The sequence below is a fragment of the Phyllopteryx taeniolatus genome, chromosome 3 (assembly GCF_024500385.1).
Source record: "Phyllopteryx taeniolatus isolate TA_2022b chromosome 3, UOR_Ptae_1.2, whole genome shotgun sequence".
Lineage (NCBI taxonomy): Eukaryota > Metazoa > Chordata > Actinopteri > Syngnathiformes > Syngnathidae > Phyllopteryx > Phyllopteryx taeniolatus.
Window position 1 is genome coordinate 23,151,217 of NC_084504.1, and position 22,236 is coordinate 23,173,452.

At 40.6% G+C, this 22,236-nt stretch overlaps 1 protein-coding gene across 4 annotated transcripts; it reads left to right on the forward strand.

The window, feature by feature from the left end:
* Positions 1-3,663: 3,663 nt before the first annotated feature.
* On the forward strand, positions 3,664-21,639 carry ark2cb (arkadia (RNF111) C-terminal like ring finger ubiquitin ligase 2Cb). Of its 4 annotated transcripts, none has more exons than XM_061767726.1 (8): positions 3,664-4,012; positions 10,641-10,965; positions 11,997-12,128; positions 14,208-14,337; positions 14,477-14,581; positions 15,883-15,978; positions 16,297-16,400; positions 18,409-21,639. In XM_061767726.1, exons 1-8 carry the CDS (start codon positions 3,952-3,954, stop codon positions 18,524-18,526), a joined length of 1,071 nt encoding a protein of 356 aa, XP_061623710.1. In that variant the 5' UTR covers positions 3,664-3,951; the 3' UTR covers positions 18,527-21,639. The 4 variants fall into 4 exon arrangements, 3 of the variants coding, with proteins under 3 accessions (XP_061623710.1, XP_061623712.1, XP_061623711.1); XM_061767728.1 differs by having other exon boundaries at positions 15,895-15,978; XM_061767727.1 differs by having other exon boundaries at positions 12,000-12,128.
* Positions 21,640-22,236: the final 597 nt, after the last annotated feature.

The window sequence follows — 22,236 nt, forward strand, 5'->3', positions numbered from 1 at the left end:
GAAATGTCTTTTAAAATTATACAGAGGCACTACCCTGCCAACATTAACTTCAATTTTTTGGGGGGAATCTAATCTAATTTAATTCCAATCATCTATTCAAATTCTGGGAAGATGCATCCCGGTTTACTATAGATAATACTGACTGACTTCACTCGTCATTGGAACAAAAAAAATATTGTTTGGTTCCTTCAACAATGAGCGCAACAAAATTAAAAGGTCGTTGTTGTAAATGTAATAATTATGATTGCGAAATTTCATATACACAAATAGTCGTTCAAAACGTTTTTTGAATTTTTGAGAAGGAAACAACACAAAACGAGCATAAATATTTTATGCATTTACTCGAGCAAAAAAAGCAATTAAAAAAGTTATTTTAAGCTCTTAATTTAATACTTTTATTTTAAATCCATCTGGCTTCTTTTTTATATTATTTTATGGATTAATGACTATATTGTTTGACTGTATGTTTTTGTGTTCTTGTAAATTGAATATTTTCAAAAACATTGTTTAAAAACTAACTAACTAACTAACTAACTAAATAAATAAAAGAAGACTTTACAGCAGCAAGCAGTAATATACGTTATGACAAGAACACTTAGCAAAATAAACCATGAGAGGGAATTTTTTTAAATTTACAAATAGCATCAACTTGAAAAAAACCCCACACCAACTTTGTGTACGACACACACTTGCAGGGGTGTGAAACACAATTTTGTCACAGGCCACATTGTAGTTACATTCCCCTCAGAGGGCCATTATGACCACAAAACCATATAAATGTTTAATTGGCTCGTCATATTATTACATATACACAACAAACTAGTTTTGAAATCAATAGGCAAAGATATTTTGTTCAGCTATTGTTCAAATTACTGTAAAAAGGGGTTTGTTAAATAATAATAATAATAATGCTTTTGCAATAGCTTTGCTCAACATTTACTTCATATGACAATTTGAAAATTTTGGTACAGATTTGAGCAAGAATCATGGAAGTTGACACACTATTTGCTGTCGTCGGCCACATAAAATGTTGTGGCGAGTTGGATGTGGCCACCGGGCCCTGAGTTTGACACCTGTGATGTACAGAGAACATCGCACAGAAGTGGCATCTGAAAATCTTTTTATTGAGCGTGCGTGCGCGTGTGCTATATGGTTATTACAATTCATCATTCTTGACCTGTGGTAGCGTTCCTTCCTGCACCTCGGGTGTGAAAGTCTGAAGGAGCTGCTGAGGGCCTCTACAGTGTAATGCAGGGGGTTGGAAATGTTATCCATGATGGATGTCAACTTGGCTAACATCCTTGTGTTCACCAGCTCCTCAAAGGAGAAAATTTGGCAGCGGAGTACAGAGGTAACTTTCTTAATCACTTGGTTAAGTGTCTTTTTATCTCTGTCTGGAATGTCTCCCTTCCAGCACACGAAGACATAAAACAATGCTGAGGACACCAAAGTGTCATAAAAGGTCCTGAGCAAAGCTCTGCTGATGTCAAAGGACCTCAAGTCTCCTCAACAAATGGAGGCAACTCTGGCCCTTCTTGTACAGAGCATTTGTGTTGTCTGTCCAATGCAGTTTATATTTTAGGTGAACACCCAGGTACCAAAATGAGTCCACTATCTGATTGTCCGAGCCCTGGATCTTCACCAGTGTGTGTGGGGAAGGTTTCCTACGGAAATCGATCACCAACTCTTTGCTCTTTCTGGTGTTTAGGAGCAGGCTGTTATGCTCACACCAGTCCTCGATGAGCCTCCTGTACTCTAGCTGGTTCCCATCAGATCCACAGCCGACAATGGCGGCGGCGGACAACTTCAGAATCAGAATCCTCTTTATTTGCCAAGTATGTCCAAAAAACACACAAGGAATTTGTTTCCGGTAGTTGGAACCGCTCTAGTGCAACAACAGACAGTCAATTGACAGAGAACACTTTTGAGACATGAAGACATTGACAAAAAAACAAAAAACAGTCACTGAGCAGTAAAGGGTTGCTAGTTATCTGGTAATGCCGGTACATTTTGGGGGGGGAAATTGTCATAATAAACAATAATGTTGAGATATTGCATTTTTCTGTTACCAAACCCTTCTTCTACATTAACTTAAACAATACTTGAACAAACTATTATCCTTGTCTTCTGATTTCAAAACTAGTTATCCCTCAATTTGTTGTGTAATGGTAATGTTTTGGTGATTATTTTGGTGATTATATGGTTTCACTGTTCTAACAGCCCTCTGAAGGAAATCATAACTACAATGTGGCCCGAGACAAAAAAAAGAGTTTGACACTCCTGGTATAGAGGATTGAAAATGAATGGGAAGAGCACTGTACCTTGAGGGCCCCCTGTGCTGCAGACTACCATATCTGTCAAAAAAAATTTCACACCTGCCTCCTCCATCATCTCCCGAAGCAGATGATGGTGCAGAAAGCCCTGCAGAAGGCAAAAAAAAACAAAAAAAAAAACAACATCACTCAAAGTGCTCCTGGGGAACTCCAGGTGAGACAGGTCCCGACATGATGGCGTCACCCACTCCAACACCAGGTCAGTAGGGGAACTGCAGCGGCTCGAGCGAGATAACCTGTGAGCGCAGATGGTCGAGGCCGAGCCTCTTCATTGTCTTCATTAGGTCTGTAGTGTCCTGTCTCACTATGATCGGCTGTTTTGGGAACCAGTACCACACAGGAAGTCTTCCACAAGGCTGGGACCTTTTCCAGACTGAGGCTTAGGTTAAAAATGTACTAGACAACTGGCGAATTTGCACCAATTACAATGCAATAAAATTCACCTATGGGCAATTTAGAGTCTTCAATTAACCTACCATGCATGTTTTGGGGGATTTAGGAGGAAACCGGACTACCCATAGAAAACCCATGCAGGCACGAGGAGAACATGCAAACTCCATATTATTATTATTATATTTAGGTAAAAATGAATGAAAAGTCTGAATGATAAAAAACAATTACAAATAATCACAATAATAATGCATGTATGTGAACTATATTATATCATATTTATTAGAATAATTATTATACATAGGTAAAATTAATATTTACCAAAAGTATGAATGATGAAATGATTGCAATAATAATCACACAATAAAACGTGTATATTATTATGTAGGAAAAAATAAAGAAGTCGAAATGACAAAAATATTATTATTATTATACTATTATTATTATTATATTTAGTTAAAAATTTAAAGGTAAAACATTTGTCTGAATGATAAAAAATATTACAAATAATCACAATAATAATAATAATGCATGTATGTGAATTATATGATTTATTATATCATTAGTATTATTATAGGTAAAATAAATATTTACCAAAAGTATGAATGATGAAATGATTACAATTAATAATACTAATAATAATACAATAAAACATGTATATTATTATTATAGGTAGGAAAAAATAAGTCTGAATGACAAAAAATATTATCATTATTAATACTATTATTATTATTATTATTATTATAAAATAATAATATATTAGGATTATAAATACGATTATTATGCTTATTATGAATACTATTATTATTAGCATTATTGTTATTCGTATATTATTACTAGAGAACATTTTGGTAGAAAATAAAAAGTCTTGGCGACCTGGACACTGGGTACTTCCTAATGCCAATTGTAAGTCCCTCGAGGTCACGCCGCGGGGAAACAGCGCCCCCTTCGCCGGCTCCGCGGAACGACACGTCTGCTTTTGTCAGTCATCCCCAGGCAGTCGAGTGTCTCGAGTCCACCGAACATAGACATAGACGGAGCTCCATTACAATACAGTAGTGTAGGCAGGCAGTCAGTCAGTCAGCGAGACAGACGCTTCGGTTGCTCGGCCCGCGCGCTGCTAGCCAGCCCAGCCGCCTGAATGTAGATCCGCATGGGCTACTACTACGACCGCACTCTCTCTCTCTCTCCAAATAACCCAGCGGAGTCGTAAGCTAAGGATCCCAGGATGGTGTTAGTGCATGTCGGATACCTGGTTCTCCCCGTATTCGGCTCAGTAAGAAACAGAGGTAGGTGGTAGGTTGTTTGTAGCCCCCCACTAAAAACATGTGCCCTGTTTATCTTAATATTCACTGCAGCTGTTGGCTAGTTAGCGCTCAACTTAGCCGCTGGCTTAGCTCACGTCGGCTAGCTCGTCGTTTCCGCTCAAATTCGTCGCCAAATTGCTTTTGACGTTTTTGCTTTGTTCGCAGATGACCGTAAACCACCGAATGACGGATATCTGGCGGCTGTATTTGGCCCTGGTTAACGTCCAGATACGACCACTCGAGATAAGCTAACTGACCCGTGTAGGGGCTGGCTACGTCCTGAAGCGGAATCAATTGTCACAAAGGATTCAGCAAGCACCGGCTGTTGTGTCCTCACAACATTCCCGTACACAACACATCAGCTTGTTCCATCCATTTTTCGCTGATGTTAATTGGGTTGCATTGCAATGCGCACTTTCTATTTTTACACGCCGTGGTGTGTTCGCACCGTAAAAATACCGCAAAATAGCCGTAGCCTTCCCCAGCCACCAGCCAGCCAGTCAGTCAGTTTATCTGTGCCTGGATGATGTCATTTGAAGATCATCTGCTTTCGCCACAGCGATTATTTATGACTATTCACGTAGATGGACTAAAGTGATAATCGATACGAAGAGAATTGGCTCCGGAAAACATTTAAAACTCAATTTGCTGCAAATCATCAGCTGTTTATTTTCCTTAGTAGCTTTGCATTTTTTTTTTGACGCGAGCGAGTGGCTAAAAAAAAAAAAACATCACACGAAGCTACAGTGTAACATTAATTTGACAACAGTGGCATCAGTGATTTCATTGTGCTTTTATTTCTGTTCTTATTTCCCTGTTTCATAGTATGGAGGCTGGCTCTACATTCTGCATTTATCAGATCTTTGTCGTCCCCCCATTGTGTAGCTAATGATCATCTGCTGCTGTGTGGTGTGGCGTGGCCTCTGCCTGTTCTCTGCATTTAGCTGTATTGTGAACCCCTTCTTCATTTCCTCTTTCCATCCGAAGACGACATTGGTATTAAAAAAAAAACAAAAAAAACAAAGTACCCCCTCCCCCTCTCCTCTTCCTCTTCCTCCTCCCTTCAAGATGTATTCCAACCATGTCAAGCTAACTAAAAAACAAAAAAAACAAAAACATAGCTAACATCTTAGAGCAGAGCACCTTTTTGTCTTTTGTTTCTGTCAAATTTTTGCTGTAGCACCCGAGTGGACATGTAGCTCCTTTTTTAATGGAATGTCATTGTGTACCTCCCATCCAGTCTTTTGATAGACAACATGCTGTAAATTCCTGTCAAGTGGATACATTTTTGCATGATCTCAAAAGCGGCTGCACTCGCATCGTTGAACACCAGAATTTGGCTCATCCTCCTTTCTCTTCACTCAAGGTGCAGTGTACATGTTCTCATGTGACAATTTGGACGGCGAAATCAGCGTTTCGCTGTGCAACGGAACATCCAAAGTCCAACACGAGCCCTTCTGTGATGGGTTATTCTAAGTTCTTGATAATTATCTCCCATTGAAAATCATTTAAATTGAATACATTTGTTCCAAGATCAAACTATCCCTATCATAAACGTAGTCTATCACTAACCTATGCGAACACAGTGGTGACGACACAGTTAGTAACAATTTGTATGTAAAACACTTGCTGGCCATAAATATAGATACAAGTCAAAAACTAAGTATGGTGATAACTGACCTTTAAGTAATATTTAACAATCCATACACTCATACAATGAACCGCAGTTTATCACGGGGGTATGTTCCAAAAACCACAAATCTTCGCGATAAATAAATGTTTTTAAAAAATAGTTTTACTCCTCTCACGTGTTTACACATACGCATACTCACATATTTAAACTTATTAAAACACACTTTTAAATTATTCCTAGTGCCTGTTTGTGCACACCCTGTTCTCCAAATAAGATGCAAAGTGGGCTTGCTTCTGGCTTATTGTTACTCCAAGTGGAAGTTTACTGTAAAACTGACAAAAAGCAGAATTAAATATATATTTAAGCACTAAAATGTTCAACCAAGCCATATCATTTAGTCCAACCAAAGTCTGCTAGCATAATGCTAACGTTTGATGTGAAACGCCTAATGAAAATTAGCCTTGATGTAACGGAAATTACAAACCTTTAACCTACTGGTAGGTTAACACAGATGGAGCAGCAGCAGATAAAACCAGAGCAGATGTAAATATTCTCTCTGCACTATTGGACTGACTGGAGATTAGTTGGGGACCTTCTCTGCCACTTCTTCTTGGACTTAACTAGGCTACATCTCAGCAGACCTCAGTTCTGCCTGGCATTTTGCGGCACAACATGGTACTACACTGACAGCGGGAAACTCTAAATTCAGTCTTGCTCGTGTACTTTAAAACCCATAAATGATCGCTTAGAAAGCTACGATAATTGTGGGGAGTGCAGACGATTCAGCGCAATATAGTGGGGGAACACTGTGCTTGTATTAGGATTGTTGACCATATATAAAAAACTAAAATCAAGTAAAACTACTTACTCTCTGAATATGTTTATACACTCATATGGTCTAAATGAAAAAGCAGGATTATGGTTTGAATTTTTAAGGCGTATTGTTCCAGAAAGATCAGTTTGAATATTGTACCCCTTTTGGGTGGCTGGACTTTGGAGTTTCTGCTGGTAATGAATGGAATGAAGGTACACTGCACCTGCACACGACAACATGCCATAACTGTCTCCATTTTGTGTAGTCCTTTTGTTCCCTCTTTTGCAAAAACAAATCTCTGAATCACACTGACTTGTGAGGGCTGCTCGCCCTACTTCTCTTTTTAACAGGCTCCAAAACAATAATGTATAGAATGCAGTGGCACCTCGAAGGTTGAGCGCACTCTGTTCCGTGACTCCAAATGTCACCATCATAAAAACTTGTATTCACTGTACATGCCTTGTAAGTAACATTTTTAGCCTTAATTGTCATGCCAGAAGTTAACCAGTCCATAGTAGTAATACAGGCAGTCCGAAATCCCGTTCCTATAACGATAACACAACCCGAAAGTCAGAATGTGTTGTCTATCCCTTACCTAAAAATCACAATTATAGTAAATACTAGTAAAGGCAGCATGGTGGGTGACTGATTAGCACATCTGCCTCACATTTCTGAGGACCCAAGTTTGGCCTCGCTTGTGGGGAGTTTGTATGTTCTCCCCGTGCCTGCATGGGTTTTCTCCGGGTACTCCGGTTTCTTCCCACATCCCAAAAACATGCATGGTAGGTTAATTGAGGACTCTAAATTGCCCGTTGGTGTGAATGTGAGTGTGAATGGTTTGTTTGTTAATATGTACCCTTCGATTGGCTGGCGACCAGTTCAGGGTGTACCCCGCCTCTCGCCCAAAGATAGCTGGGCCAAGCCCGTGACCCTAGTGAGGATAAGCGGCACGGAAAATCGATGGATTTGTTTGAAAAACACTTCTAGGCCATACATTTAAAATTTGCATCGATGTTACGGTAGTTATAAACCTTGAAACAGTTCTACTTTAACATACATAAACCAGTCATGACGCTAAACATGGCTTCATAAAACCAGCAAATGGCCACCGCCGATCATCTCCAACTATGATGACACTGAAAAGCTTGCTAAAGCTTGACAAAAGCGCTTGGAGACAGCAAGTCTTTTCTGCTTTGAATGTTGTAAAGAGGCCAAAGGGAAATGCAAAACACATGCACGGTTAGTGGTCTAGTCAGGTGCTCTAAAACAGTTACATCTATTATGACAGTCAGAGTTTTTCAAGGTTTGAAGGCAGCGTTTTGACTTTGGAGGTTCCACTGTATCAGCAGGCAAAACGTGCTCACTGGTGGTTCATCACTTTCCAAAATCCCCCCACTAACTAACAAGGCCAAAATGCTATCCATTTCACAGGGATGCCTATATTTTCCTGCACTGCTAAAAGAGATTCTCTATTAGTATAACGTGTCTATTGTTTGGTTGTGGTCTCTCTTTATAGTACTTTTTCCAATGCATGGTCACATTTTATGATTCATATATATTTTTTTAATTTTGTTTTTGGTTTCACTACATTGACCTGTGAGAATCCAATGTAATCTTTCTGTAGTAAAGATGTTACCCTGCTGTACTTGAATCATGTGCTGTAGCTCATTGGATGCTGCTTTTGTTCCTTTATTTAACCCTATACGGAGCATGGTGGGCCTTGCCTTCAGTCTATGTGGTTTATTTTTGGTTGCATGGATTTTTATACTATTACTACAAGAAAAAAAAAATCGAAAGAAAAACACAATTTACTAATATTTTTCAATAAAGGATATAGTGTTTTTCCTAACCTTCAGTGTGCTTCTTGCTGATTTCCATTTATTGTACTCCCTCTACACCCCTCCTCCCCCCCGTCCCTCGTCCCACCTCCCTCCACCCTCACCCACCTCCTCTCCTGCTGTGACAAAAGATAGATGATTCTCCACGCTTCCTCCATCACAGCGCCCGTACCAGCCTATCTGCTCTCATTCGTGGTGGCTGTCACACCCTCTCCTAAAATGTCCTCTGTGCCCCCCCCCCCCACACCTTAAACTTGACCTCGCAAGGTCACTTCCTGTCTGCTGCCTGGCTGCAGTTACGAGCCCTCAGCCCTTTGACACGTTCGTTTTGATTTCCTCACTTCGTTCCAGAAACTGCGATGCAGACTAGCCATTTTAAAAAATAAATGAGAGAACCATGTTATTGTCTTTGTGGAACATTCAGCTTTGCCAAATGGATGTCCCAAATAATGTTCTTTCCACAAAAAGCCTTTCAAAACACATGTGATGCATTAAAAACACACGGCTGAACAAGAAAAGCTTGCTGTGCCTCGACTGTCCGTGTACGCCGCTTGCCAAATAGTTGTGGTCGGGACGAGTTTATATTAAAAAGAAAAAAAACAAGTTATTTCTAAGTAACTGAATGTTGTGGCAAGGGCGCAAATAGGGATAAGCAGTAAACGATAATATCAAATATGATGCATGTATGAAGTAACGTAAAAAAAAAAAGTGAAATTACAGTGGAACCTTTCAGGGCAAATACGATACTTTCCGGAAGGATGGTCAATTTCCGGCTTGGATTTCAGAACCGTTTTTCCTGTAAGAGCTAATGCAAATCATCTCTCGAACTCTTTCCAACATTTATTAGCCGTCATATGAAGTAAAAAAATAAATAAATAAAATAACGCAAAATCGGTGTCTTGTGTACTCACCTTTTGATGATGCAATAATTAAGCTCACTTTTAGTGTATGTTCCATTCTTTTGTTCTTGTGGATTTATTCATACTGAATAGCCTGAATAGTCATGTGCTATGCGTGTACTGAATCACTGTTAATTATCGACCAAGTTGTGTTGCTTAACCAGAGAAACATGCTGTAACGTACAGTGAACCCTGCCTATTCGCTGTTAATTAGTCACAAATTAAAATTTCCCTTTTATTTCTGTGGAACCAATCTTTAGCTGTTTGCCCAAAAGCTCCTATTCACCTTTTTTTTGTGCTTTTTCCTCACGGCCCAAGATGGCGTCAAAGACCTTGCTAATAGAAGTGTCGTAATTTGGCATTCATCTCGACTGTATTAAGATCTTTGTATGTTGGGGAAGAGTTAAGTTTAGCTTGGGTTGTCGGAAGAACTTAGTCTTTGCTGCATGTGCGTGTACTGTAAACATGCACATCCAGTGAATGTTTTATTTTTTTTTCTCCCCCAAATCAAATTATTTGTTGACTTAATTTTTGAGGGTGATTTTGTAAAATGAGGTAAAATAATTTGAAGTGTTTTGGCATCATAGTTTGTTGGATAGTGACAGTTTAAACTACAAATACAGTGAAGCCTTGAGATACGATTTTAATTTCTTCTGTGACGAGGTTCGTAACTCAAAACACTTTAATCACAATTCCTATTTCCCCCTTGAACTACTGTATATAGAAATGTCATTAATCTGTTCCAACCCCCCCCCCGCCCCCCCCAAAAACAAACATTTTGTTAATGTTTTTTAAAATAAGATAAATTATATTGTACTCTATAAAAAGATACAGTAATGACAATATTGAGTATAATATAAAGAATTAAAACAGTTTTTGCCAAATGTTTTGCTTCAATTCAATAGACATTGTGCTGCTCCTTCTGGTGTGTGTGCCTTGACCACCTGGGGCAGTATAGCACATACATGTATAGTACATACATGGAGACGGTTACTTCTCAGAAAGCCGCAGTAATATTAGTTGTTCTTTGCTGAGATAAAGAATATATGCCTGTCGCAAGTCGGGTCATTCGTATCTCAAGGCAGCACTGTATAGTACATTTTGTACGATCAGTCGTGAGAATGCTGAGGTTCCACTGTAGTTCAGTGCTTCGTCCGCTTCCAAGAGCAGGAAAGGATCCCGAAATGGCGGCTCGCACATTTACGGAGCTCATTTTGGTGTTTGGTTTCGGTGACACTTGTGGTATCCATCATTGTCCCACCCCCACAGAAGCATTTTGTCACCGTAGGTATGAGGTAGGGCTTCATTAACATGCTATGTCAATACACACGCATACATATATCGTGACACCACATTTCACCCACAATTAATTCCCACTCGTTTTTGGTGTTGGCGTGCCTGACGTGTTCTGCTTCTCCGCCCCCAGGATCCCATTTCACCCGGCAACAGCAGCAGCAGCACAGCCATGCTACCTCTTGCCGGCACTTCCAGCTAGGGCCCCAGGCCCCGCTGCCCATGGACTTCCCCATGCCCCACCCGGGCCAGCCGCAGTCGGGCATCAACCCCCACCTGGCCCCGCCCGGCCACCAGCACGGACCCCCGCTACACCACCCGTCCCTCAACCCCATGCCCGCCCCCCAGTTCCAGGACATCCCCGCCCCTCCCTTCCTACCTCAGGCATTACACCAGCAATACCTCCTCCAGCAGCAGATCCTCGAGGCCCAGCACCGACACATCCTGCCGCCCAACAGGTACTGCCTCCCCACCCCAACTTACACAAGTGCCCCGACCCCAATATTAGGTACACTTGTACAATACGTATCATGAGAACAAAACACAATAGCTGAATCAAAGTCACAGATGCGCACTTCTTCTTGCCAATTATTAATATAATCTGTTTATATAATATAATTGTTCCTGGTATGCCTGTGAATAACAACTGAGCAAATTGAACAGAATTTTCAATACCGCAGTTATAGACTGTACAGCTGTACGTGCACTTAATGGCGATCAAATGTGCTTCACATGTAAGTGAGGATCATAATTATCCATTCACCTGTCTGGTCAGGCAATGATAATTTAATACTGTAATTAAAACAGATTACAGTAACAGCACCTTCAGGACCTGCTGTCTGCACTCAGGTCGGCATTGACAATCTATTCTCAATTGCCTTGCCTGGATAAATAAAGAATGAATAAATAAATAAATTTGTCATTTAAAGGGCACTCATGGAAATACGCTATGACAAGGGTAATTTATTAATAAATAAATACAATCCACCAAAATTACTGTAGAGCATTAAATAAAACAATAAATGATTTATGTGTAGTTAATAATGAATCATTAAAATCATCTTTGTTATTTATTGCCATTATTTTTGATTAATATGTGATACTGGTATAATATAAATACAGTATATTTTTAATAACCTTTTGATTGTTATCATGACTGTTTCTTGCCGATACGAGAAGTCACTTGGCATCCTTTTAGACTTAAGGTACCAAATATGGTTCCTTGCCCTGTAAAGTGGTCTGTCGCTTCTGGCTTTGAATCCTGACTCAGGCCCTAAAGTTTTCTATTTCCAAAAACATGAGTTTTATTTCAGACTTTAAATTGTCCATAGGTGTGGTGAATGTGAGTTGTGATTCCGTTCCATTGAATGTCTTCATATGTCTCGCCAGGGTCGTCCTCATTCATTCAGATCTTAACAATGTTTGCTGTGGGAAACCATATACATTTCTGACTTCCTTATAAAAAAAAAAGTGTCCCTATTTGTGTCAGTAGACGCACATCAGAGAGGGTCCCTCACCAGCCCCACAGACTGCGTCCAGGCTATGAGTTTGCGCCGCCTCTGCACGTCCCACCACAGCCGGTGGTGCAGCAGCCTCGCTACTTGGCTGAGGGAACAGACTGGTAGGAAACACGCCTGCATGCAGCCCTTGTAAAAAGTCCACAAACCCGCTGTTTCGTTTGAACTGGCAAAATGTGATTATCCTAAATTAGGTGCTATTAGAACATGTTTGTACTTGAGTTTTATTCAAGGAAATGAGGACAAAGATCAAGTTCCTTTGAACAGCAAACATGAGCAGTAAACAGCCCGTATACCTCATGGGAGTTGTAACATTAATGGGTAGTAATGAGTTTTCTGAGGTTTAACCTAGAGACATGAAATGTTAGCAGCAGAATTTGCACTCGAGACACTTTTTATGTTGCCGCAGTTTCATTTTCATTAAAAAATATTAATATGAAATCCAGCAAAACATTTCTCAGTCTAAAAATGAGCATTCTTATTTTTGGGAATGCATAATCTCATACTTCCATCCATTTTAGATAGCACTTGTCCTCATTCGGGTTGCGGGTGAGCGAAGCCATTCACACCTATTGACAATTTAGTCTTGAATGAACCTAACAAGCTTCTTTTGGGAATATGGCAAGAAGCCAGAGATTGGAACCCAAAACTTTTCGCCTGTGATGTAGACGTTCTAACCACTCTTTCACCGAGCTGGCTTAATATTCTTCAACCCTTTTTTTTTTGTGTGCCACAGACTGTATTCATGTAAGGCAACATTTTGAGGGGCCGGCATAGAAGCAATTTATTAAAAAATACAGCTCACCATTACGCTGAATGTAGCTATTATAATTACGCTAATTTCTCTTCAACGAGCTCGTCCCATTTATGGGTAATTGGACACAATGTATTACTTAATGTTCAGTAATTTTGTTTTGGTCACCGTCATTGAAGAAAATCCTGCTTCATAAGGATAAGGATGTTGAAAATGGAAGCGAGGTATTCAGTTTTTTTTGGGGGGGGGGAAGCAATTTTGAAGGCTTTATTGCCTCATTCGCGGGCCTGCTGTCACATGTTTTACTGTAAGAAGTACCACTGATTTTCTCTCTTAAATGCAGCCTTATTTTTCCTTGGAAGTTGTAGTCTGTGGATCATATTTTAAAAAAAATTTGTTGTATTCAGTTTCGCCAGCTTGTGGCCTTATTTTTTACTCACTCACATTCTTGCGACGGACACTTTGAGATGTGTACGGAGTCATAGGTGGACCTGATTTACAAAAACAAAAACTTCTTTCAGACGGCGGCACGGTGGACGAATGGTTAGCACATCTGCCTCACAGTTCTGAGGTGTTCAAATCCCGGCCCCCCCTGTGTGAAGTTTGCATGTTCTCCCCGTGCCTGCGTGGGTTTTCTCCGGGCACGCCGGTTTCCTCCCACATCCCAAAAACATGCATGGTAGGTTGATTGAAGACTCTAAATTGCCCTTAGGTGTGAATTTGTGCGCGAATGGTTGTTTGTTTCTATGTGCCCTGCGATTGGCTGGCGACCAACTTGAGCCCGCGACCCTGGTGAAGATAAGCGGAACGGAAGATGAAGGAATAAACTTCTTTCAGACATTGATGCTCAATAAAATGCTTTTCGTTCAGTCTCTCTGTGTAGCCTGGTACTGGTTTGGGACTGCTGACAGAAACCAGTGACCACGCTAGCGTGAACATCTTAGCCTTTTGTTCAAAGCTCAAACGACTCTGTTAAAAAGAGTAACATTCTAAACATTCCAGAATCAGCATGTCGTCCCCTCTGTGAATACCACCCGGTGTGAAAGCGTATCAAATGATCCATATTGTGGTAGCTGATGGGATTTTTCACATATCTGTATGGAAGCAGTTTTGGTGGCAGCTGTGCAGAAAAACAACTATTGTATTATTTCTTAGGCTAGTGTGCAACTGGGGCAACATGGTGGTTAGTGGTAAGCACGTCTGCCACACAGGATTAAGCTTTGGAGTTCGAATCTCGGCTTGTGACACTATTTTGCACAAAAATACTATATTTTTTAATCCAATATTTTTTTAATTAATGGCATTTCAATTAATTTGAAATAAAATGAGTTATGAATTTGGTCATGGAACGAATTCAACTTGTAAATCAAGGTACCTCTGTACATAAGATGTCACCTCGGAGCATAAAGGGAGTTTTTTTTCTGCCTAGGGATCTAAGTGTGGACGCAGGACTCCCGCCACACCAGTACCACATCCACCCACTGCCGCAGCACTATCAGCACTACCTGACCTCTCCCAGGATGCACCACTTCCCCAGGAACAACGCCTCAACGCAAGTGGTAAGCCGCAATTACGTCTGGATCAGGACAGACCCCCTCCTGGGGCGTCGCTGGACGATTCATCATCTGGACACGCGGCCGGTCGTCCGCTGCGATCCTCAGGGGCTGACGCCGTCCTCTTTTATCCATCCTCTTCCAGGTCGTTCACGAGATCCGCAACTACCCGTACCCTCAGCTGCACCTGCTGGCGCTGCAGAGTCTCAACCCCTCACGCCACGCGTCTGCCGTCAGGGAGAGCTACGAGGTGGGTGATGCTAATTAATTCGAATTCAAAGTAATGAGAGGGGGGTTGTTTGTTTTAAATCGATCTGACGGCATTGTGCCCGAGTAGGATTGAGAACATTTCTTTTGTCATGTACCTGCGGTCCAGTGACAACCATGCAGCTTAAAATGTTCTGAATTTGTTATTTTATTATTAATTTTAACAAACATTACTTCATTTCAGATTAAAAGTAAAATAAATAAAGACAGTACAACATATATGATTTTCATTTTTGTACGTGGACCTCCCAGGAGTCTGAAAACTCAGATTTGACTATTGTCAAACTGATTAATTTAGTAATCGGTCCTTTTTTCGCTCAAACTTTCCGTCATATTCAAAGGAGCTTTTATTTCAGGTGTGAGGACACAGTAAAAGCTTTCCATTTTTTTCATCCATAGCTAATTGTATAATGGAAGTCACATTTCTTGGGTAAATAAACAAATAAGGAAAGTACTGGAAATCAATTGTTTGGTAAATTTTTACAAATTATTTATACAGTGGACCCTCGCATACTCGCGGTTTGGCACCCACAGATTCACCTATTGGCAGGTTTGTTTTTTTCAATTTTGTTTCATTTTTTTCAAATTCCTTTCCATTTAAGAATTCTTTTTTTCTTTTTTTCCCCTTTTTTTTGGGGGGGGGGGGAGGTGGTTGAACTCACCCCAAAAATGCTTATTGGCAATTTATCTCTGCTTATTCAATAATCATTTTTTTTTTTTTTTTTTTAAACAATATTTAAAAAAACACAATTTTTTTCATTGCAATGATAATGGTTGTGGATTTTCACTATTTGCTGTCCAGCCTAGTCCCTGTCCCCCAGAAATAGCAGGGGGGCCTCTGTATTCTTATTTGGAAAATACTGTCTTATGGCTGACCTTAGTAACCATTTTTTTCAACAAAAGAATTCTTATCCGTAGCAGACATTATTCCAACAGTCACTTACAATTAAATCAAACCCTGTTAGACACAAAAAAATGTCAAAATAGAACAGAAAGAATGTGCAGACTTTCCCCTTGAATCTCTTCACTTTCAAATTCAGTAGCATACTGTAACAAAAACCTCTGATTCAAAACCAGATTTCTCCTGCGGTCCATTTAGGCAACGGGCCAGTTGGGTCTGACTTTTTTTGCACTCTCTGCTTGTCCTGAAAATCATTTAGGCCTCCAATGCTTCACAATGTAACATAACCACTTTTACATCCTCCTACAGCCCATCTTGGCAGAAATTGATCACATTTGCAAATTCTCCTCCTGTGCCTCATGTGTTCTGTTTGTTTAAAACAGGAACTTTTGCAGCTGGAGGATCGACTGGGCAACGTGAACCGTGGCGCCGTCCAGACCACCATCGAGAGATTCACTTTCCCCCACAAGTACAAGAAGGTAAGCTTACTGTATGGAAGTGAGTTCAAAGGTCAAACTCATTTCTAGCAGCAAATTAAGTGAGACCAGCGTGGCGACTTCGCCATATCACCGCGAAGGATGAGTCACTCCAGTGAATTTTAATAAGTATATACAGCGACCGTGACCCAAATATTTGGAGAAGAGTGTCAGATCATTTGGCTCACTCTCTGAGAGAAGACATCATTTCCAACTTTTTTTCCCCCCCTTCTCCTTCAAAGCATACTTAGCTCATACTGGCATAGGCTAACACACATGCACACGCACTGAAGTAATGGAGAGCTTGTATCGATGTTGCAGAGATTCCCGCAGGACCTGAAGATGTGTCTGGACGACGAGGAGCTGGACACCGACGAGAAGTGCACCATCTGTTTGTCCATGCTGGAGGACGGAGAGGATGTCAGGTACCAGCACATACACACACAGACACACATATGCATGCTTTTTTTGTGTGTTTTTTACATAGTAAATCTAAAAATAACATTCATGAATGTAACAGGTAACAAGCAAGGAATATAAGTTGGCGCGAGTAGATGAGTTAAGCTTGTACTGCAGTAAAAAGACAGAAATCAGAGTAATGTAAACCTTTATGCAGCACAGTGGCCTAAGTTTTGCATTTGTTTTTTTTTTCTCTCCCCATTTTGGAATTTTGCTTTGAAAAAAGCTTTGAAACAGTTACCCCCCCAAGAATAAACTTCCTTCAATTTACCTTATATTGTCGTTCACGCTTCGTGGCACGCTATAGTTTGGATAGCTACAGTTTATATCGCAGTAGTTTTTAAAATCTGTTTTTACAAGTTTGTGCTTTAATATAAATACTGTACATTCTTGGAAAAATATCAACTTTGATAAAAAGTCAATATATGGCCCTCAAGTGGCTTGAATCTTCAAAGGCGTTTGGTAATCAGCCTAAGGAAACCAGAGGAAGGTCCTGACCATGAAGAAAAAGATAAAATTCTTCGATATGCTTCAGGAAGGACAGTTATTTGTATTGAGAATTTATTTTCAGTCCCTCTCAATATAAGCATTACTGCCATCTGTGTTTTTCTAGTTCTATCAATAAATACATTATTTTGGATAGCAAAGCTTACTAAATCAAACATCTTCCCACAATGGAGGCTTTATCCAAAGAAGAAATTATTTTTGAGAAATTAGTCCCGTACAATTCAACTTAGACAAGAAAAAATAAAACATAGGGAATGTTCAGACTTTTCCCGTTACATTTCTTCACGTTCAAATTCTGCAGCATGCAGTATAAAATGGATTACTTCTGAATCACCGTTAGATTCTTAGATTTCTTGCACTCTGTGAAATTCCTAATGCCTCCAATAAATACGTCACAACAAAACAATTATTCTTAGTATTCCACCTAGTTGGAACCATCTGTTTTAAATTTCCCTGCATGTGCTGTTGGATATATATATATTTTTTTTTTCAATGTTTTTTTTTTTTTTTTTTGCGCCCTGTGCTGTTTGCAGCCAAATTGTGAATCCCTAATTGGTTTTAGCATTGTAACTACATTGGAACCAGTTGCGCTTGCTGTGTTTGATTTCACCTTCAGATTATTTATGGAGAAAACCAGTTGGGCCTGGATTTCTTGTGTCCCTCTTCTGGCCCTGAAAATCTCTTATGCCACTAACGCTTCACGACGTGACAATTTTAAATGAGGGAGGGTTAAAACTATTTAAAAATTATCTCTTTTCACTCCCATTTAAAGTTTTTACAGTACAACTAAACCTAAAACAAGGAGAATTATGCGCTTCAAAGTTGTCTTATGACGGTCAGCTAGCTTAATGTTAACGCACAATACAAAATACCATAGACAAGCTAATGAAACTAGCATCAATGTCGCCCTAGTTATAAACCTTTAAACAATGCATATTTGAACACAACTGGTGCAGCAACACATGCAGACAGTGAATATAACAACACTCACAGGCATTTATTCTTTATGCTGTGTGAAATACAATTGAAATTACTGCAGCTTGGTCTTTGTGTTCCACCATCAAATGTTGTATCCATGTGTTTATTGTACTGCCCCCTGGCGTCCAAGACGTGCACACCAGAAAGAGCAGCACGTTGTCTGGTGAATTAAAGCATGAAATCACAATGCACTTACATTCTATTTCATTATTTTGCAGTATGACTGCATGTATTTATATAGTACAATACTATGGATTGCTGTTTTTTCTTATTAAAACACATTACAAAAATATCTAGTGTTAGTGTTGTTGTTTTTTTTTCCGGTTGGAATTGTTTAATACAATTTCCCTTCATTTCAATGGGGAAAGATGGCTTTAGCGACAGGTGTTTTGAGTTAAGAGCCTGGTCACAGAATGAAATAAACTTGTAAGTCAAGGTACCGCCGTGTATCGTTTCACTGAACTGTCTCCTCTGTGTGTATGTGTTTAGGAGATTACCCTGCATGCACCTGTTCCACCAAGCGTGCGTGGACCAGTGGCTGGCAACCAGCCGGAAGTGCCCCATCTGCAGAGTGGACATTGAAACCCAGCTCAACCCCGACAGTTGATGGCGGTTCCCGCCGCCTGCAGTCTCACATCCCACAATCCTCCACTCGCTCCCCTTCAGGGGGATTTGACTGGGGGGGCCTCCTCGCTCCCCCTCTTTTGGGGGGTGGCAGGGTAGGATAAAAAAAAAAAGCACACACACAGACACATGCAGAACACAAGCAGGGATGCGGTGGACACATTTTGAAGACTGGGCTGACTAAGTGGATGTACTAGAAAATGGCAGGAACGGCCATAGAAAGATGTGCTGAGACATGCTGTGTGAACCGCCCAGCCCCTTATACACACACACACACACACACACACACACACAAGCACATCTGTATAGAACATTACACAAAAGCATGATTGGTATGTAGCCCAATGCTTGTGGTGTGCTATAGTACTGATTGAGTATTTACCGAGTAACAGTGTTGTGTAGCAACTTGAGAGTTTGTGTGACAGATAGCCCACCTTTAGAAAACCAGGCAGGGGGGGGGGGCTAATAGCGTGCGTTGTATGTACAAAGGCCAAAAATTGTGGACAACCCCCGCCCCCTTCTATGTTATGTTTCTTATGGATTTACAGTGAGCCCCCGTTTATCGCAGGGGATATGTTTCAGATCCACCCCTGATAGGTGCAAATCCGTGATATAGAGAGACCATAGAAAAAATACTTTTTATATAGTTTCACCCCTGTTACATTTCAACTTATTACAACACACCTTAAAAAAAAAAATTCCTTGGCACCTGTTCTCACACTCTCGCCGTTCAGAAAAGGGAGACTATCGTATAACGATACTTTGAGGAAATGAAAAGAAGACTCGCTCGCACAGTTCTCCAAATCAGAGGGCCAGCGTGCTTGCTTCAAGCTTCATTTGGCACTCCCAGTTGAACTTTGCTGTAAAACAGACACATTAAACTGAGAAAGGAGAATTAAAAATTCTATATTTAACCACCAAAACGTTCAACCAAATTATATAATTTCGTCTAACGAAAGTCCATCCATCAATTTTCTGAGCCGCTTATCCACACAAGGGTCGCGGGAGTGCTGGAGCCTGTACCAGCTATCATCGAGCAGGAGACGCGGGCTACACCCTGAACTGGTTGCCAGCCAATCGCAGGGCACACATACACAAACAAGCATTCGTACTCACATTAACACCTACGGGCAATTTAGAGTCTTCAATCAACCTACAATGCATGTTTTTGGGATGTGGGAGGAAACCGGAGTGCCCGGACAAAACCCACGCAGGCACGGGGAGAACATGCAAACTCCACACTGGCGGGGCCGGGGATTGAACCCCGGTCCTCAGAACTGTGAGGCAGACGCTCTAACCAGTCCCACACTGCGCCGCCTAACGAAAGTCATAAAATACAAAATTCCACAGACGGGCTAATGCAAATTAGCAGAGATGTTACAGTAATTATAACCCTTCAAACAACTGCTACTTTAACACACACAGAGCAGCAATACATACAAACAGAGCCATACTACAATACTTTTAAGCCAGGAGTGTCAAACTCATTTTTGTTGCCGGCCATTATGACTGTACACACATATAAATGTATGATCGCAACATATTATTAGATATACACAAAAAAATTGATGGTTATTCACTTCTGAAATCAGAAGCCAGTAAAAAGTTGTTTATTCTAATATTATTGAGTTTATTTTGAAAAGGGAATTGGTAACAAAAAAATGCTTGCAATATCACATCGGTATTAAAAGTGAGGAGAATTTTTGGTATTTTAGCAAGAAACGAATTCGACGCACATGATTTGCTTTTTGCGGGCCACAAAAACTGATTTAGCGGGCCGAATCTGGCCCCCGGAGCCGCGGGTTTGACACCTGTGTGTAAGCATCTCTACTCTGTGGGAACAAAGAATATTATGCTCTTAACTTCGCTGCATCTCTTCCATCAGATCTCAGTGCTGCCTGGCGTGTTGCAGCACTTCACTAAAAGCCCGCCACTCTAAATTCAGACTTGACTGTAAAACGCGCCCCGCCGCCCCCAAACAAAAAACAAAATCAACGATGTATAGCTATAACGGGGGTGCAAATGAAATGAATGATATAGCAGGGGGAAACACTGTAGACGCCATCCACGCTAACGCGGCTATCTGCAGGCATGGCTTCCAGTGAAGTGTGTGTTGTGCCGTACCGGGTGGCGGGGGCAGGGGACGCCCCCCTGTGACACCCCCCTCCCACCCCCACTTGCCCTCCATCATCAGGTGTGCATGCATGTGTGCCAGGCTTGTAAGCTGTGTCGTGCTCATTGTGGTCGTAGTGCTGCAAAGTAGACACAGGAACCCCCGTGTGTCCCCCCCCCCTCCCCAAATCCTGTTTGATGCACTCGGACGCCGACCTTGGACCGTGTGTGATAGCCATCTTGCCTCGAGATGAGTGACATTTCTCAGAACCTTATTGCCTACCGAACAAGCACATATGACATTTTGGATTATTATGATTATTATTTTTGTCATGATTTTAATTTCCCTTTCAGTCTGTTTCAGTTGCGCCCAATCACATGCAAGTGGTGTTACAGGGGAAACAAAACAAAACACTAGTTTGCCTGCGTTTGTTTGAAAGCTCACTTGCTTCATGGTTCGATTGTAATAGCCTGCATGTGTGAGTGTGTGTTAGTGAATGAATGAGTGAGACGCATGTAGTCTTAGGGTGAAAGGGATTACAAGCCATCCATTTTGAAAAGACAACCAAACAATTGTTCTTTAACATTGTCTTATTTGATTTCAGTTGTTTTGCCATGTAGTACTTTAAAAAAATTTTTTTTTTTTTTTAGTTCACATGCCAATTTGGACATGGTACTAAAACACCTGGTCCATGTCCGCATTAACACAGTGAAGAGAAATAGCTGCAATGCTGCAAAAAAGACAAAACATATTTATTGTTCTGTAGCTTGTGTTTTTTTGTGAATGCACTATCATATGGAGTTGCCTGTTTTTGTTTTGTTTGTTTTTTCAGTCTGTTTTGGTGGTGTGTGTGGGTTCTTCTTGTCTTAGGGATTTGCTTCTCGGTTTGATTCCAAATATTTTCATGCTTCCCTGTGTGTGGTTTACCAAAAAGTGTTAGGGCCACGCTGAAATTACAGAGTAAAAAAAAAAAAAAAGTTAAAGTAATGTGAATTAAGAGGGGGAAAAAAGTCATTGTATGGGAATAAAGTTGTGATAATAAATAATAATATGTCATGTTTTGAAAAATAAAGTGGAAAAAGTAGTAATATTATATGATAATAAAACCATACCGTAAGGTAACAAGAAAAAAACGTCCAAATTAGGGCTTTATTTTTTTTAATACATTTTTTATATAACGGGTTCGGGTTTGCAGTTTTTGTAATCATTTCGCCAATCGACATTGGAGCAGCGTTGCCACCAGGCGAGAAGTTCATTGCCACTTTGTGAAGCTTTATGGCCGTTGCACTGCTCCAATGGGTAGTACAATTTATACTATCCATGTAAGATTGCTCGAAACAGAATCAGTTATTGACAAACCACACAGCGGAAAACCTGCCGCTACTACCTCTGATGAAAACACCGAACTCCTTGAGCAGGTGTTCGCGCAAAGCCAGGAGAAGTCTACCAAGAGGCATGCGTTGAAACTCTACATCAACAAAAGGTCGATTCGGCTGATTCTAGGTTTACCCGTACCGCCTTCAAGTTGTTCAAAGACTTAAAAGCAGAAGTTTATGATGCTCAATGCATCTGTAAAGGTA

Bases quoted from the DNA above. Each gene is read 5' to 3' on its own strand.
- ark2cb (XM_061767726.1), top strand. From the start codon at position 3,952: ATGGTGTTAGTGCATGTCGGATACCTGGTTCTCCCCGTATTCGGCTCA. The intron at 14,582-15,882 runs GTGGGTGATGCT...TGTTTAAAACAG, and splicing joins CCGTCAGGGAGAGCTACGAG to GAACTTTTGCAGCTGGAGGA. The intron at 16,401-18,408 runs GTACCAGCACAT...GTATGTGTTTAG, and splicing joins GAGGACGGAGAGGATGTCAG to GAGATTACCCTGCATGCACC.